The 13,879-nt window shown below is 50.8% G+C and overlaps 1 protein-coding gene across 5 annotated transcripts in view; it reads left to right on the top strand.

Annotated features, from left to right (window-relative positions):
* Positions 1–9,463, top strand: part of KREMEN1 (kringle containing transmembrane protein 1) — a 70,734-nt gene extending 61,271 nt beyond the window's left edge. For 2 of the 5 annotated variants that reach the window (XM_055322810.1, XM_055322808.1), the window contains exons 6-9: positions 563–895; positions 2,354–2,515; positions 3,679–3,763; positions 5,302–9,463. In XM_055322810.1, the coding sequence (XP_055178785.1) occupies positions 563–895; positions 2,354–2,515; positions 3,679–3,763; positions 5,302–5,470 (749 nt within the window). In that variant the 3' untranslated portion in view covers positions 5,471–9,463. The remainder of the gene's footprint in view (positions 1–562; positions 896–2,353; positions 2,516–3,678; positions 3,764–5,301) is intronic. The other 3 variants (XM_055322811.1, XM_055322809.1, XM_055322812.1) reach the window with 2 other exon arrangements.
* The last annotated feature ends 4,416 nt before the right edge of the window (positions 9,464–13,879 follow it).

Genomic DNA, 13,879 nt, shown 5'->3' with positions numbered 1-13,879 from the left:
TTTCCTGCCTGATAAATATGTGCAGCCCCCCTTCTCTTTTCGCAGCTTTACCTCATCAAGTGCCTCTGTGCAAAAAGGCCCCAGTGTTTTCATGTGTTTCATCTCATCTATCCTCATGCATTTGTGTGATACAGGAACAGGTGGTGGTCTCTCCATCTTCCAAACTGAGAGAGGCAGGAGTTCTGGAAGTGAAGTGCAGTCCCTCGGATCACATAGCCCAGCTAGTTCCGGACCCAGACTCTCTGACTCCAACCCGGCCCCTACATAGGCCTAAGCACTGTGCTGTGTGCTAATTCTAAGGTCTCCAGGACAAAGAAAGAAAGAAAGAAAGAAAGAAAGAAAGAAAGAAAGAAAGAAAGCCTCCACAGTCATTTGTTCAGGGTTTAAGCTATTCATTCTGTGATTTGATCCTGAAACATAAGACAGTCAGGTTTTATAGGTGAAAAACAATATCGCAAACTGGATCATGTTAGGTAGGAAGAGTTTTGTCCATAAAAAGTTGGAAAGTGAGCCCTGCGGCTGTGCCCCACGCTGAGGGCCTGTGTCCTCTTGTCTCCCACAGCTCTTGTTGGCGCCTGCGGAGGGAACTACTCGGCCATGACCTCCGTGGTGTATTCCCCTGACTTTCCCGACACCTATGCCACGGGGAGGGTCTGCTACTGGACCATCCGGATTCCAGGAGCCTCCCACATCCACTTCAGCTTCACCTTGTTTGACATCAGGGATTCTGCAGACATGGTGGAGCTGCTGGACGGCTACACCCACCGCGTCCTGGTCCGTTTCAATGGGAGGAACCGCCCACCTCTATCCTTTAACGTCTCTCTGGATTTTGTCATTTTGTACTTCTTCTCTGATCGCATCAATCAGGCCCAGGGATTTGCTGTCTTATACCAAGGTAACCTTTTCCAGCCTCCTTGGGGGCCCTCCGGGCTGTGCCTCGCACTCCACTTGCAACTGTGGTGACCCGCGGGCCTCGGGTGGGTCTTGATGGGGCTGCAAGTCAGGAGCTACCTACTCAACTTGCAGATTTTCCCACCCCCATTTTAAAAACTTGCATACTTTTTGTGATACAGAAGAGCCAACACCTGTCAATTTCACTACTTTAGTTGTTCTGATGACAGTTTTCATGGCAGGGTTGAAAGCATTTACAGAAGGAGCTGAGACTGATAGAACGCTTTTAAAAAGGTCATTTGGTCCATCCTCCTGCCTCTTGATATCCTACCCAATCCCAAAGGACTAGTTTCCCATCTTTCTTCAAACCCTCCTAAGGGACACTGGGCTGGCTCAGTCGGAAGAGCATGTGACTCTTCATCTTGGGGCCATGAATTAGAGCCACAAATTGGCTGTAGAGATTACTTTAAAAAAAAGGGATCCCTGGGTGGCGCAGCGGTTTAGCGCCTGCCTTTGGCCCAGGGCGGGATCCTGGAGACCTGGGATCGAGTCCCACGTCGGGCTCCCGGCATGGAGCCTGCTTCTCCCTCTGCCTGTGTCTCTGCCTCTCTCTCTCTCTCTCTGTGTGACTATCATAAATAAATAAAACAATTAAAAAAAAAGATAAAAAAAAACTTTAAAAAAGAAAATCCAGGGATCCCTGGGTGGGCTCGGTGGTTTGGCACCTGCCTTTGGCCCAGGGCGGGATCCTGGAGTCCCGGGATCGAGTCCCGTGTCGGGCTCCCGGCATGGAGCCTGCTTCTCCCTCTGCCTATGTCTTTGCCTCTCTCTCTCTGTGTCTATCATGAATAAATAAAATCTTAAAAAAAAAGAAAATCCAATATATCTTTTAAAAAACCCTCCTAAGGTAGAGCCTCACTCTCTGCCCCTCTGATATGTGCACACATATGTGCCAGGCTCATCTCTTTGCCAGCACATGAGAAACATAGGGATGTCTGAGATCTGGTTTTTGCCCTGGATGTTGAGGGCCTCAGGAAGAGTTCAGTCAGCACGTGCTACAGGAAGTCAGAGGGAAGAGACCTTCCCGCAGGTAGGAGGAACAGTCTTGAGACAGCTAAGATTTGGGTCAATAGGTAGGAAAGAAGCATTATGGGCAAAGAGCACCATAGCTGCAAAGGCGCAAGGAAAACAAGAAAGCATGTTCAGGTGACCTCAAAAGAGACCAGTCAAATGGTTAGAAGTTAACATCTCCTCCTTCTGGTTTTTTCTGGACCAGAGCCTGATAGGTTCACCTTTGGGGCCAGTGGGATCAGTGGAGAGAACTGCACATAGAAATGAATCAGAAAAAAAAAAAAAAGAATTGGAAAAAAACACCTTTTCTTCATAGACACTGTCTCCTCCTCCAAAGTTCTTTGTTGTCTCCACCAGCTCTCCCCCCATCTTAATTTCTTTGATCTTACAGCCGTCAAGGAAGAGCCACTGCAGGAGAAGCCCACTGCCAATCAGACGCTGGCTGAGGTGATTACCGAACAAGCCAACCTCAGCGTCAGTGCAGCCCGGTCCTCTAAAGTCCTCTACGTCATCACCACCAGCCCAAGCCACCCACCTCAGACCATCCCAGGTAGCAGTTCCCAGACACCACCAAAGTGGGTGGAAGCCATGGGGCTTGAGCACAGTGTTCTTGACAATTAGAGAAATAACACTCTTCCCAGACAGGTTGTAGGTACTGGTTCTGTGACTGTCCTGGCCTTTGGGGGACACTTTCTCATTAGCTTGATTCCTTAGTCCTTAGGAGAAAGTGCTCACCTCCAAAGATCCAGTATGTGTGCCTTTTCTACTTGTGATTAATCAGCTAACCCAATGTTTTCCCACTTTGAGGATGTCTTTCTAGACCTCCCAAGTTGCAGCTCCCTAAATTCACTGGCATTTACAAGAGATTCATTCATTCATTCATTCATTCATTCGTTCATTCAAAAGACATGTAAGTGCCTCAGAGCTACCAGGTGGTATTGTACGCGCCAGACTATAGGATGAACCAAACAAAAAGCATCCCTGCCCTCCTTTGGCTTGTAAGTGGGAGGAGAAAGAACGAAGCAAAATAACAGATCCAACAGTGACAAGAGCTAGAAGAAAAGTTCATGCAGGAGAGGGGTAGAGAGTGGAGTAATGGTCTGTGCTTGAAGCTAGCTAACTTGGCTGATAAATATGTGCAGCCCCTATGGAAGACTACACACTTCCATATTCTCTTTTTTGCTCGGGAAGGTGGAGCCTTTATGGGCCAGAAGAGCTGTAAAGTACCAATAGCAATGATCTAGCCTAGGAGTTTTCCCCTGCAGGACCCACCTCAGGTCAGGGAGGAGAGTCCCTCTAGTGCATGCTCTGCATTATTTGTTTTTATACCCTGGTGGGATTTCACAGGTCACACATCTCATTCCTCAGATAAGGAAACTAAAGCCCAAAGAGTTTATGTAACTCATCTGTGATTACATAGTGAGTTTTTATGGTAAAAATGTAGTATATACCACTCCTTTCAACTCCTAAATTGAATGCACTTTGGGCCACACTGCCTGCTTCTCTCCAAGAGGGAGCTCTGGAGCAAGGTTAGAAGCCCTGCAGCTTCTTGCCAGCCCAGCTCTCAGCTGCATTTGGTGGCTGCCCCCACCTGCAGGGGGCTCCTCAGCCAGACCTGTATCTCTGAGCTGCCAGTGCTCTCTCGGCTTCCAACAGAACTCCTTCTGAAAACTGAGCTCAAACTGGTCCAAGAAACCCTGTCTTTTGCACTTGCAGGATGGACAGTGTATGGCCTGGCAACTCTCCTCATCCTTACAGTCACAGCCATTGTAGCAAAGATACTTCTGCACATCACATTCAAGTGAGTATGAGAGAAAGTCTGCCCCATCCCAGGAGGGGAAGGCTCAGAACTCCTTTTCTACTGTGCTTCATTTGTCTGGGGATTCTAAAGCCCTCAGTCCTGGGCAACATAAGACAGTATACATTCCTCATTCTCCATAGAGTGAAATGTACAACTGGACAAATCTCACCAAGGTTTGAGGGATTGTGTTTGCTCCTGGCGTATGGGATATGATTTCAAGGAGGATTGATACCATCTGGGCATAAAAAGCCACGATTTCCAATTTTGACTGGCCCCTTAAAGAGATCCTCATATTAGAGCCAAGATTTCTAAGACACAACCATGCATATTTCCTAATGCCTTCTAGAAATTGGGAAACATTCTTAGGAAGAGAATCCTAACATTTTATTAGCTATTATTTAAAAAGAATTAAGAAAGTTCATCCTTCAATTCTGACTGATATGGAAAAAAAAATGTTTCCTTCCCTCAATTTGCTACTTGGATTCAGTAGTTCTGCCTTCCAGAAAAGGAGGCAATTATTTATGCTACTGATGTTTGTGTGCTTCCAGAGAAGAGCTCTGATTTTTTTTTTCTAGACCCCTACTCTGTCTTTCCTGTGGCTCCCAGTCCACATTCTCTCTGTCCTCCCTCCCCAGTTTTATTGAGCTATAATTGATATGCAGGCTATCCATATTTCAAGGCCTTTCCTGAACATTGTTGTCTTATATGGCCCACCTTTTTCCTGACCTGTGGCCCTCTGCCACAGCATTTTTAATACATTTAATACATTAAATGTCTGCTCCTCCATTGCTTTGTGAAGGCTCTCCTTGTAGGCCTCTCCACTTTACATTTTTCAGTGGAAACAGTGTTGTTTTTAGTGTTTACTGAGCTCACTCTCATGCCGTGTGTGTGTGTGTGTGTGTGTGTGTGTGTGTGTGTGTGTGAGACAATTCACACAGTCTGGGAAAGCCTTTCAAGTGCAGCAAGAGAACAGGAGGCTTTCTGTAGGGCCCAGCACCTCACTGTACACCAAGGCCCTAAAGTGCATGTCTGACTCCCATGTGACATTGGAGTCCCTCAGCAGCTTCCTTGCCAAGCAGCCCAGGGTGGTGACATGTGGGAGAGGGGCACATATTGGCAGTAAAACAGGACCAGCTTCAAGCAGAGAGATTTTGGCTTTATCTTATGTTAATCAAGTGGGCCTCCAGGTAAATATAATTTGAAGATAGAGTTCTATTTAAAAAAAAAAAAAACAAAACAAGAATTTGAAAACTCATCATCTCTCAGGCCATCTCCTTCCAAATTTGAATAACTTTTCCAGTTAGAAAGTTCTTTGTTATACTGAGCTCGAAGCTGTGCTGATGCATTTCCATTCCACTGGACACATTTCATTCCCATAGTTGTCCTTCAGACCTCCAGAGGCATCTGTTCGGTCTTTCCTGAGGCCTCGCCTCACTGAATGCCCCATTTCCTAGGTACAGGTATCTCAGGAGATGGAAGGGTGTTTTGGAATATTTGTTGCACTCCACTTGAAACATGAAGTTGTTTTTGCTTGACAGATCCCATCGAGTTCCTGCTTCAGGGGACCTTAGGGATTGTCATCAACCAGGGACATCAGGGGAAATCTGGAGCATTTTTTATAAGCCTTCTACTTCAATTTCCATCTTTAAGAAGAAGCTCAAGGGTCAGAGTCAACAAGATGACCGTAATCCTCTTGTGAGTGACTAAAGGCTGCCCCATCTGTGCCCAGGACAAGAGTCCCTCCAAGCTCAAGGCCGCTGGAGCCCCGTGGTTTCCTGATTGCCTCTCCCTGCCTCTCCCTGGTTGCCTCTGCAGAAGTGCCGTCCTATAGGTTGGGAAGGGACGTCCTGCTGTGGGGGCCAGCCTAGCCTGGACTCACCCTACTTCATCTCTGCACTTAGGAGAGAGACCCAAAGTCCCAGGGTCTGGGCCCTCCCTGTGCTTCTCTCTCTCTCTCTCTCATCTAGAATGAGGGCATCAGGACAGAGGGGCTGAGATGGCAGAGATGGTTGTGTTTGGCACTGGGCTCAGGTACCTTCTAGACGACTGTAGGGTGGTGAGTAGGTATAGTATATGCTGAGTCTTGCTTGCTTATTTTCTGTTTTGTCCACACAGTTAGCTTTCTCTTGGTCTTTATGGTTTAAAACAGGGAGGATTCTGAGGTTCTCTTGGGGCTTGGCCTGGTCCTGTACTCCCTAGGCGTTAGCACCCCAAAGCATAAAGAGGGCCCATACTCTATGCTGACTCTGGGTGTTTGGTCTCTGGGTGCTGCATGAGGATGGGCCTCTTCCAACCTGAGAGAGCCTGGGAATTGACCCCGGAGCACATCAAGCCTGTTATCTGCCACACATGGGCTTCTCTCTATCGCTTCTTTCCATAGCTCAATGATTACAGAGCAAGCCTGCAGAGTGGTCATATAAAACATCCATTCATTTTTCACTCAACAAACTTTCTCAAAAGCTTTTATAGGTGCTCAGTGACCCCTTGTTGTACCGGATCGCCTGGCCTTGCCGCTGTGCGGCTCATGGTCCTGTGGAACCTGAGATGGGCCATGTCTTTCTGTGATTCTCTGACTCTCGGTTCAAAACAGGGAGTATAAATATTGTGGCTTAGCCATTAGGTGGCATTAGGTGAGACACAGGTGCCAGCAGTCCCTCCTTTTGATGTCACTCATTTTAAAAGAAGATGAAAAACCACCCCACAGCCTGTGCTCTCTGTGGCCCTCTCTGCTCCTTTTGTATGGGGACAGAGTGCAGTCTGGAATAACTCCGTGGGGAGGGCGAGGGCCCTTGTCCCTAGCCAAACACTGCCCTGCTCTTCAGACAGGGAAGAGAGTTGCAGAGAGTGGCATGAGGACTGAGAAGGAGGCTTTGGGAACTGGAGACCATCGAGGATAGGCCTCCTAAGTTGGAGAGGTACAGCTGCAGTGGCTGCCAGTTGGGAGGAAGAGCCGTCTCCAGTTTAGAAGCACCCCCATCCGGAAGTAGGCTTTGTCAACAACAGCTGAGAAGAGCAGCCTGTGCCTCTGAAGGCCAGAACTGAGCCTTTGTCAGACCAGGACTCTCCCAGAGGCATCTGGGCCTTGGGCCTTGGGCCTCTGGCCTCACAGGTTCCCTCTTTGGAGCACATTGCCCATCTCCCCCAAACCCCTAAGCTACTGCCTGCTGCGGCCTTTCCTGGGGTTCCAGCACACTGGCGACCCATGGGCACCTGTGCTCCCAGAAATGCGGAGGGCCATGCAGGGCCGGCTGGGGGGTGTCTGCAGGGAGAGGTGACTCCTCGGCAAGCAGGGTGTTGGGAGCTGGCAGGCAGAGGGGCACAAGAGGGTGGGGAATAGGGCAGGGGCGCTGCCCCAGGTACCAGGTGAGTCTGCTCTGGGCACAGAGCTACTCAGCACTGTCTTCACACTTTGATCTGGAAAGGGGATTACCCTGGAGCAGCTGTCCACAGGCCTCTGGGTTTGGAGACAGAGGCCTGTCCCACATGACTGGAAATACACTGACATGTGCAGTCTCCCCACTAAGCTATTCCTGGCTGTTGTGGAATCTCCTCTGAACCAAGTGTCAGGTGTGTGCAGTCACAAAGGGCCCTGTGCCCTGAATAGATCCATTCACAGCACAAAGGGAATATGGAATTTAGCCCTGGGAGGGGGTCGCCTGGCCGAGGGACAGTTGTTCAGCTGCCCAGGGCTTCCTGTGGCCATTGACCTTTAGGGCATCCCGTGAGCCCGCCCACCTCACACAGCCACTGTGTTGTCTGAATGTGCAGCTGGAGCAGCCCATTCTAAGCCCCAGGAAGTGCTGGTGATACCCCAGTGCCCTCCTTCCTGCTGGCCCTGGCACAGCCCACGGCCACCAGGATCCACTTACTGTCCAGGGAGCAGCCCCAGGACACCCAAACCGGCCTTGGGACAGCGCTGGGGGAGAGGCCATAAATCGTCCCAGGCCCAGCCTCCATAGACACCTTAGCCTTGGTCAGGCCCTGGCCCTGGTCAGAACCTGTCAGCATCACCCTGCAGAAGGTCCCCTGTGGCTAAGTAAACACCTGAGGAATAGACTGTCCTAGAGGAGGTGAGGTGTGCTCCTGGGAGCACCATAGGGGGCCCACATTTGGTCTTTTAAGAAACTAGTTTAGAGAGAAGTGGGGAATGGAGGGGCTGGAAAGCATGCCCCTGAGGAAGGACATCACAGATCACAAAGCAGATTAGTAAAGATGCAGGGGAGGGACTTTGGGGACCACTGTGGCCTGCCACTTTGAAAGCATCCTGCCCAAAGCCTCTGCCCTGAGGTGACAGTGAGTGGTGTCTCTGGGCCTATGTGCCCTCAGCCCTTCACTGCAGGATCCAGGCCCTGCCTTCTCAGCGTGTGTCGCCGGCAAGGGAGGGCTGTGGGCAGCCAATCTTGCTGCCTTCACAGTAAATGCCTGCAGCCAGCTGTGAACGTGCTCTTAGCTGCTTTTCACGGTGTCCTTGGCCCCTCAGGAAGGCACATGGCACCCCATATTCTTCCCCAAGTGCCCAATCACTTGCAGAACAGAGAACGTGTAGGCATGAACCTCAGGTGCCCTCCACATCCCCCTTCCTTGTCAGAACAGGGTTGAGGCCTCTCTCTGGGTGTAAGCGAGGTAACAGGGCTGCTCTAACTTCTGAAGTTAGAGACTCCAATCAACCAGAAACCCACAAAGATCAAAGCACCAGCAAGTACAGCTGTTCTGGCCTGCAGGCCCAACCCATCGAGCCCCCCCCACCCCCACCCCATTGTCAGCCCAAGGCGGGAGCTGTCCTGAGCCAGCCACTGGCCAGGCTGTCTTGACACATCAGCGGGGCACATAGGCCATCACAAAGCCCTGCACGTCCTGGGCACTTAATCTTCATGAGCACTTAGAAGTGGACAGCCTCTGAGATCCTGTCTCCCATGCCTGATGAGGCCATCCCAGGTCCCCAGAGAGCCTAGCCGGCTCCCCACCCCATAGCCAACTGCCACCCTCTAGGGATTTGGATCTTCTGTTTGGTGTTCAATGTCTGCCTTTGTTACTACCTTGGGAACTTTTAACTTTTTGATTGTTTCCTCTGGTGTCTTTGTTTACCTTCCCCACTGTTCTACCTCCTGGCCAGGTCTCTCAGCCTAGCTGCCCTGGCGTGGGGTATTTCTCAAACCTTCCAGCTGCAGCTGCCTCCCCCTCAAGCTGGACAGCTCAGGGGTGATGATGGGCCTCACCCGCTGCCTGCAGACCCCAGGGGAGCCCATCTCACAGGCTTCTGTGTTGCCAAGTTGAACATACTCAACAAGGCAGAAGTGGGGTGTGGAGGAGAGTCTGAGGTAAATCTGCTTCCGAAAGGATGTGTCTTCAGGAGCACGTAGTGGGACACCCTTTCCCTTCCTGCACAGGGAGCTGCCGTCTTGGGGTTCACGCAGCATCAAGACCTGCCCATATCCAGACTCACCTTCCCGCAGGGATCTTGACTTTGGATGACAAGGCTTTATTTGTAAATATGCTCTTAATATGCAACTTTGAGAATAAAATAGAAACATCATGTATTTTAAAATATAAGATGAAGTGTGACGCACTGTATACAATTTAATATATATTTTTAGGATTTTGTTATTTAAGAAAATGGAATGTAATGGTACTTAACTTTTACAAAAGAGAGAAAAATGTTATTTTTACTGTCTGGAGAAAATAAATATTCTCACTGTTGTAGAAACAGCGATGAGCCCTAGCATGTCGTTTTTTATAGGGGCGTTTCCAGAGCCCCGGAATGAGGGGGGTGTCATGTGCTGGCAGACCGTGTGCTCCTCTGACGTCTGTGCAAATGCCAGGCCTCACAGTTTGCTCCGTTAGTGCCCCCAGATCTCCTCAGGTCTCATCAGAGCTGTGACCCGCAGTGGATCTTCAGCCAGGCGGTTCTGAGGAGTTGGAATTACAAGTGAACACACTTCGGGTGTGGTCATGGGAGGAGGAGGGGGCTTTGTGCTCAGATAGACCTAGGTCTGAACTGACCTTGATCGGGTCTGTCCGCTTCTTGGTCTCAGCTTCCCCTCCTGTAAGATGGCACTATATCTGTGCCTCAAAAGGTTATGAGGATTAGGTAAGAAATGTATCTAAAGTGCTTATGTGATTATCATGTGATGTGGATTTCATCTTGCCTTTTGGCCTGGTACCACCAGTTGGTCCTCACCTGCTCCTTGTTGACAGCACTAGTTAGTAGACGCTCTACCTGTGAGCTACATGCTCCTGCCAGGCGCCGCACACACAACCGAGCAACCATTTAGTGGCTCCAGTCACCCCTGTTTCACCCATGAGGAGACAGGCTCAGAGGGGAGCCAGGGGTAGTGGTTAGGAGCACAGAACTGGAGCCAGCCTGCCGGGTCCCAGCTCCCACCATTCATTCGCCAAGGCCAGGGAGTGTAAAACAGGCAGCCTTTGAAGGGTTTTGGCAGAGGAGTGACATCAGATTCCCAGTTTAGAATGATTTCCTACTTGATTTAGGAAAAACAGTTGGAGTGGAGTAAGGCAGAGGGCGAGGAGCCAGTTAGGAGGCTGGGAGAGATGCAGAGCGCCTGGCTGTGGAGAGAGAAGAGGCCTCCAGTGAGAGACAGCACGCCACACGCATGGGCCAGGGCCTTGGACTTACACCGCAGCTCCACTACTTACCACGTGACCTGGGGCGAGGGACCCAGCCCTGTGTACCTACTTTCTCACCTGTCGACCAGGGATATAGTATGTACCTCACAGAGTTGGGATGACTTACCTATAGTATATTTACAGAAAATAGTAGCTGTTCCCTGTCATTCTAGAATGGAGGGTGGGGGTGGTTAAGAACAAGGATGATGCTCAAGGATTCTGACTGGGGACTGAGGGGAGGAGAGAGGGTTCAGTTTTTGAGGTAAAGATTATATGTGGCACCAGATGTGAGAGAAAGCATGTTGGGTTCTGTCCAGACTAAGCAGAGTGAGGACCCTGTAGGACGCCAAGGCAGCCTGAGACCCACGGAGGATCAGGCCCAGAGAGCACAGTCCATGGAAACGTGGGCACAGACAACATCCCAGAGTCTGTCTGAGGCCATCCCAGAAGGCTGCTGAGGACAGTGTCTCAGGACACCCTCTGACAGGTGAGGAGGAGCTTGGGCAGGACCAGGGGTGAGGAGGCAAGAGAGGGGACAGAACCAGACACCCAGCTTTTAACCCAGCTGGTTCAGGCACACACACACTGCTGGTTCTACAAGCCCCAATTCCAAATTCTCCGGAGGGGATCTGCCAGGTGAGGCAGAAAAAGAGGCACAGGCCAGTGCGACCAGGGAGCATCGTGCAGACACGTCTCTCAAAACATGCCAGGATCACTTGCCTCGGAATCCCTGATGTGCTTGTTCCAAATGCAGGTTCCTGGGCCCCAGAATCCCTGGGAAGCTTCCTGAACAATGCCAGCACTCACTGAAGTTGGACAGCCGTTTTAATCTGTTTGAGACGTTGGGTCAGCAGTCCCCTTCTCTTTGGGAAGCGACTGCTCACACGCGGACGGCTGCCCCCTCAGCCGCAGGCAGCATATTTGTTACTCAAGTGCAGAGTGGATCACTCAGGACAGAGAGGGGTAGGGGAGAAGAGGCACACAGCACAGCGGGTATTCAAGATACTTCTCCAGAAGGCACATCACCCTGACATGGAGCAGGAGCCCTCCCATCCCGCCGTCCTCCCCCTCGCTGGCATGGGCCCATGCCACCAGCCGCCAGCCCTGACAGCTGCTGCGGCTGTCACGACACGAGCACTCCATAGGGCCAGCTTCGCTTGAGTGTTTATCTTCCCCCCCGTTCCTGGAAGCTCTTTCCTGAAGGAGAATACTGTGGATGGCGGGTGAAAAACAAATGTGGTGACTTTCTTAGAGGCAGGCCGGCCTGCACTCAGAAATGGATGCAGCCAGAGCAGGCAACTGTCCTGCCTAAGGCAGGCTTGGGGGACAGCCGGCCTGGACTCATCCCGTTGTTCTTCCAAACCTGAGAGAATCAGACATTGTCTGACCCACCAACCCGCCCACCAGGAGCCAGCACCAGGGCAGCATCAGCTCCTCCTTTGTCAGACAATCAAAGGCTCCCCTTCCTGTGGAGACGAAAAGGGCTGGACAAGAGTGACCTTGTCTCCAAGTGTGGAAGTCACATGATCGTCTCCTCTCCCCACTGGGCTGTGTGTGCCTGAAACTACAGACAGTCTCTGGGACCCAGAACTGGGAGGCTTTTGTTCCTCTGTGGCAGGGTCGGGTCCCCATGGGGGATTGTTTTTGCTTGGTTGAAAGGGACACTTTGGGGATAGAATATTTCGACCTCAAGAAGCAGCAACATTTGCTTGTAGCTGAAGTCTGCACTTCTGGTCTCCAGCTGTTGTCTGGAGCCACTAGGCCCCAGCAGAATGGAACTGTGCCTGGCAACCGGGGGCAGGCGGCACCAGGCTGGGCTGGCCAGGCACCAGCCCGTGTCCAGGAGGCCCGTGTCCAGGATAGCCCAGCAGCAAGGACGCTGGCGGCCCCCCTCCCGGGGGTGGTCACTGAGCTCCAGAATCAACCTGCTAGCAGCCTGATGACTGGGCTGGAGGATGGCTCCACAGAGAAGCACTTTAGGGGGAAAGGAGATCCAAGCTTAATGTCCAGAGTTAACTCCTCAGGGGAAAATCAGAAAGGGCTGTGAGAGCCAAGGCTTTTGCAACTGAGGAGCTTCAGATTTCACGAATTTCACTCTCAGGGATGTTTGCCATGGTCCCCGTTCAAACGAGGCCACTGAACTTTGGAAAACTTAATAGGGGCCTGCTACTTTGCACGCTGGTGGTATGAATATGTTTAATGAACACGCGTTAGCTGCTAGCACCAAAGATAAAGTCGGATCAAGAGCACTCAAACTTCAGATTTGGCCCAGTATGGGGCAGCTTTTTGATGGGTCTGGAGTGAGCTGAGGAAAGAGCTTTCCAATGTGTAAGGATAATAATAATGATGGTGGTGATGATCATAAAAATGATAGCCAGAGGGGATCCCTGGGTGGCTCAGCAGTTTGGCACCTGCCTTCAGCCCAGGGCGTGATCCTGGAGACCCGGGATCGGGTCCCGCGTCAGGCTTCCTGCATGGGGCCTGCTTCTCTTCTCCCTGTGTCTCTGCCTCTCTCTCTATCGGTCTCTCATGAATAAATAAATAAAATCTTTAAAAAAAAAAAGATAGCCAGACACTGTGCCTAGCACTTGACAGACAAAATAGAATTAACTCATCTTTGGGACAAGCCAACCTGTGAACCAGAAGGTGCTCGGCCCAGTGGAGGCCAGAGCCCACATCTGCTGGCTCCAAAACCAGGGCCCCTTACTCCAGTCGCACTGCAGGCTTCTTGTACCCAGACAGGGGCCCAGGCTCTGAGGGACACCCTGTGGCCTCCAAGTATCTCCCCATCGTGAGTGTCACCTCCAGAGAGCCCAGGGATAGTACAGATCAATTTGCCCAGAGCGAGGAAGGCATCAGACCTACACTTCTTTACCTATCTGACGTCACAGACCCCTTTGACAATCTGATGAGTGTTATCAAGCCCCACCTCCCCCCGCCCCCGAAGTCCTCCCACCCAGCTACAAAAATCTGCATAGAAAATCTGGAGATTCCAGGGATACCCCCCTCCTGCAAAACCCTTCCATGGGCTTCAGGTTTAGGATTACTCCATTAAACCATAGGCAAGTTTACCTAAAAGTTAAAATTAGACTGAAAGAGGACAGACGACAAGAGTAATAATAATAACAATGGACATACTTTCCTGATCACTTATTAGTGTCCAGCAACCTTTTCTGCCAAATAATAACTATTTTAGGCTTTGGAGGCCATGGGGTCTCTGGCCTCTGACACAACTACTCAACTCCACCTGCGCTGGTGGGGAGGCCTCTGCTTGCCAGAACCACAGCCCCTCTGATGGGATCCTCAAGAATCCCATCCTGCCCATCCGGTAACTGTCTGCACAGTTCCATGAGTGGCGGGGACTGATCACAAGCCCACGAGGAAGCAGCCACAGACAGATGTCATATAAATAAATGGCGGCTTATGTTCTTTTTAAAAGACTTCTTAAAAATTTATTTATTCACGAGAAACACAGAGAGGCAGAGACACAGG

This window comes from Nyctereutes procyonoides, unplaced genomic scaffold, assembly GCF_905146905.1.
Source record: "Nyctereutes procyonoides isolate TBG_1078 unplaced genomic scaffold, NYPRO_anot_genome, whole genome shotgun sequence".
In the NCBI taxonomy this organism is placed as follows: domain Eukaryota; kingdom Metazoa; phylum Chordata; class Mammalia; order Carnivora; family Canidae; genus Nyctereutes; species Nyctereutes procyonoides.
Note: the sequence above shows the minus strand (reverse complement) of the source record. Positions and strands in the feature narration are given on the sequence as shown.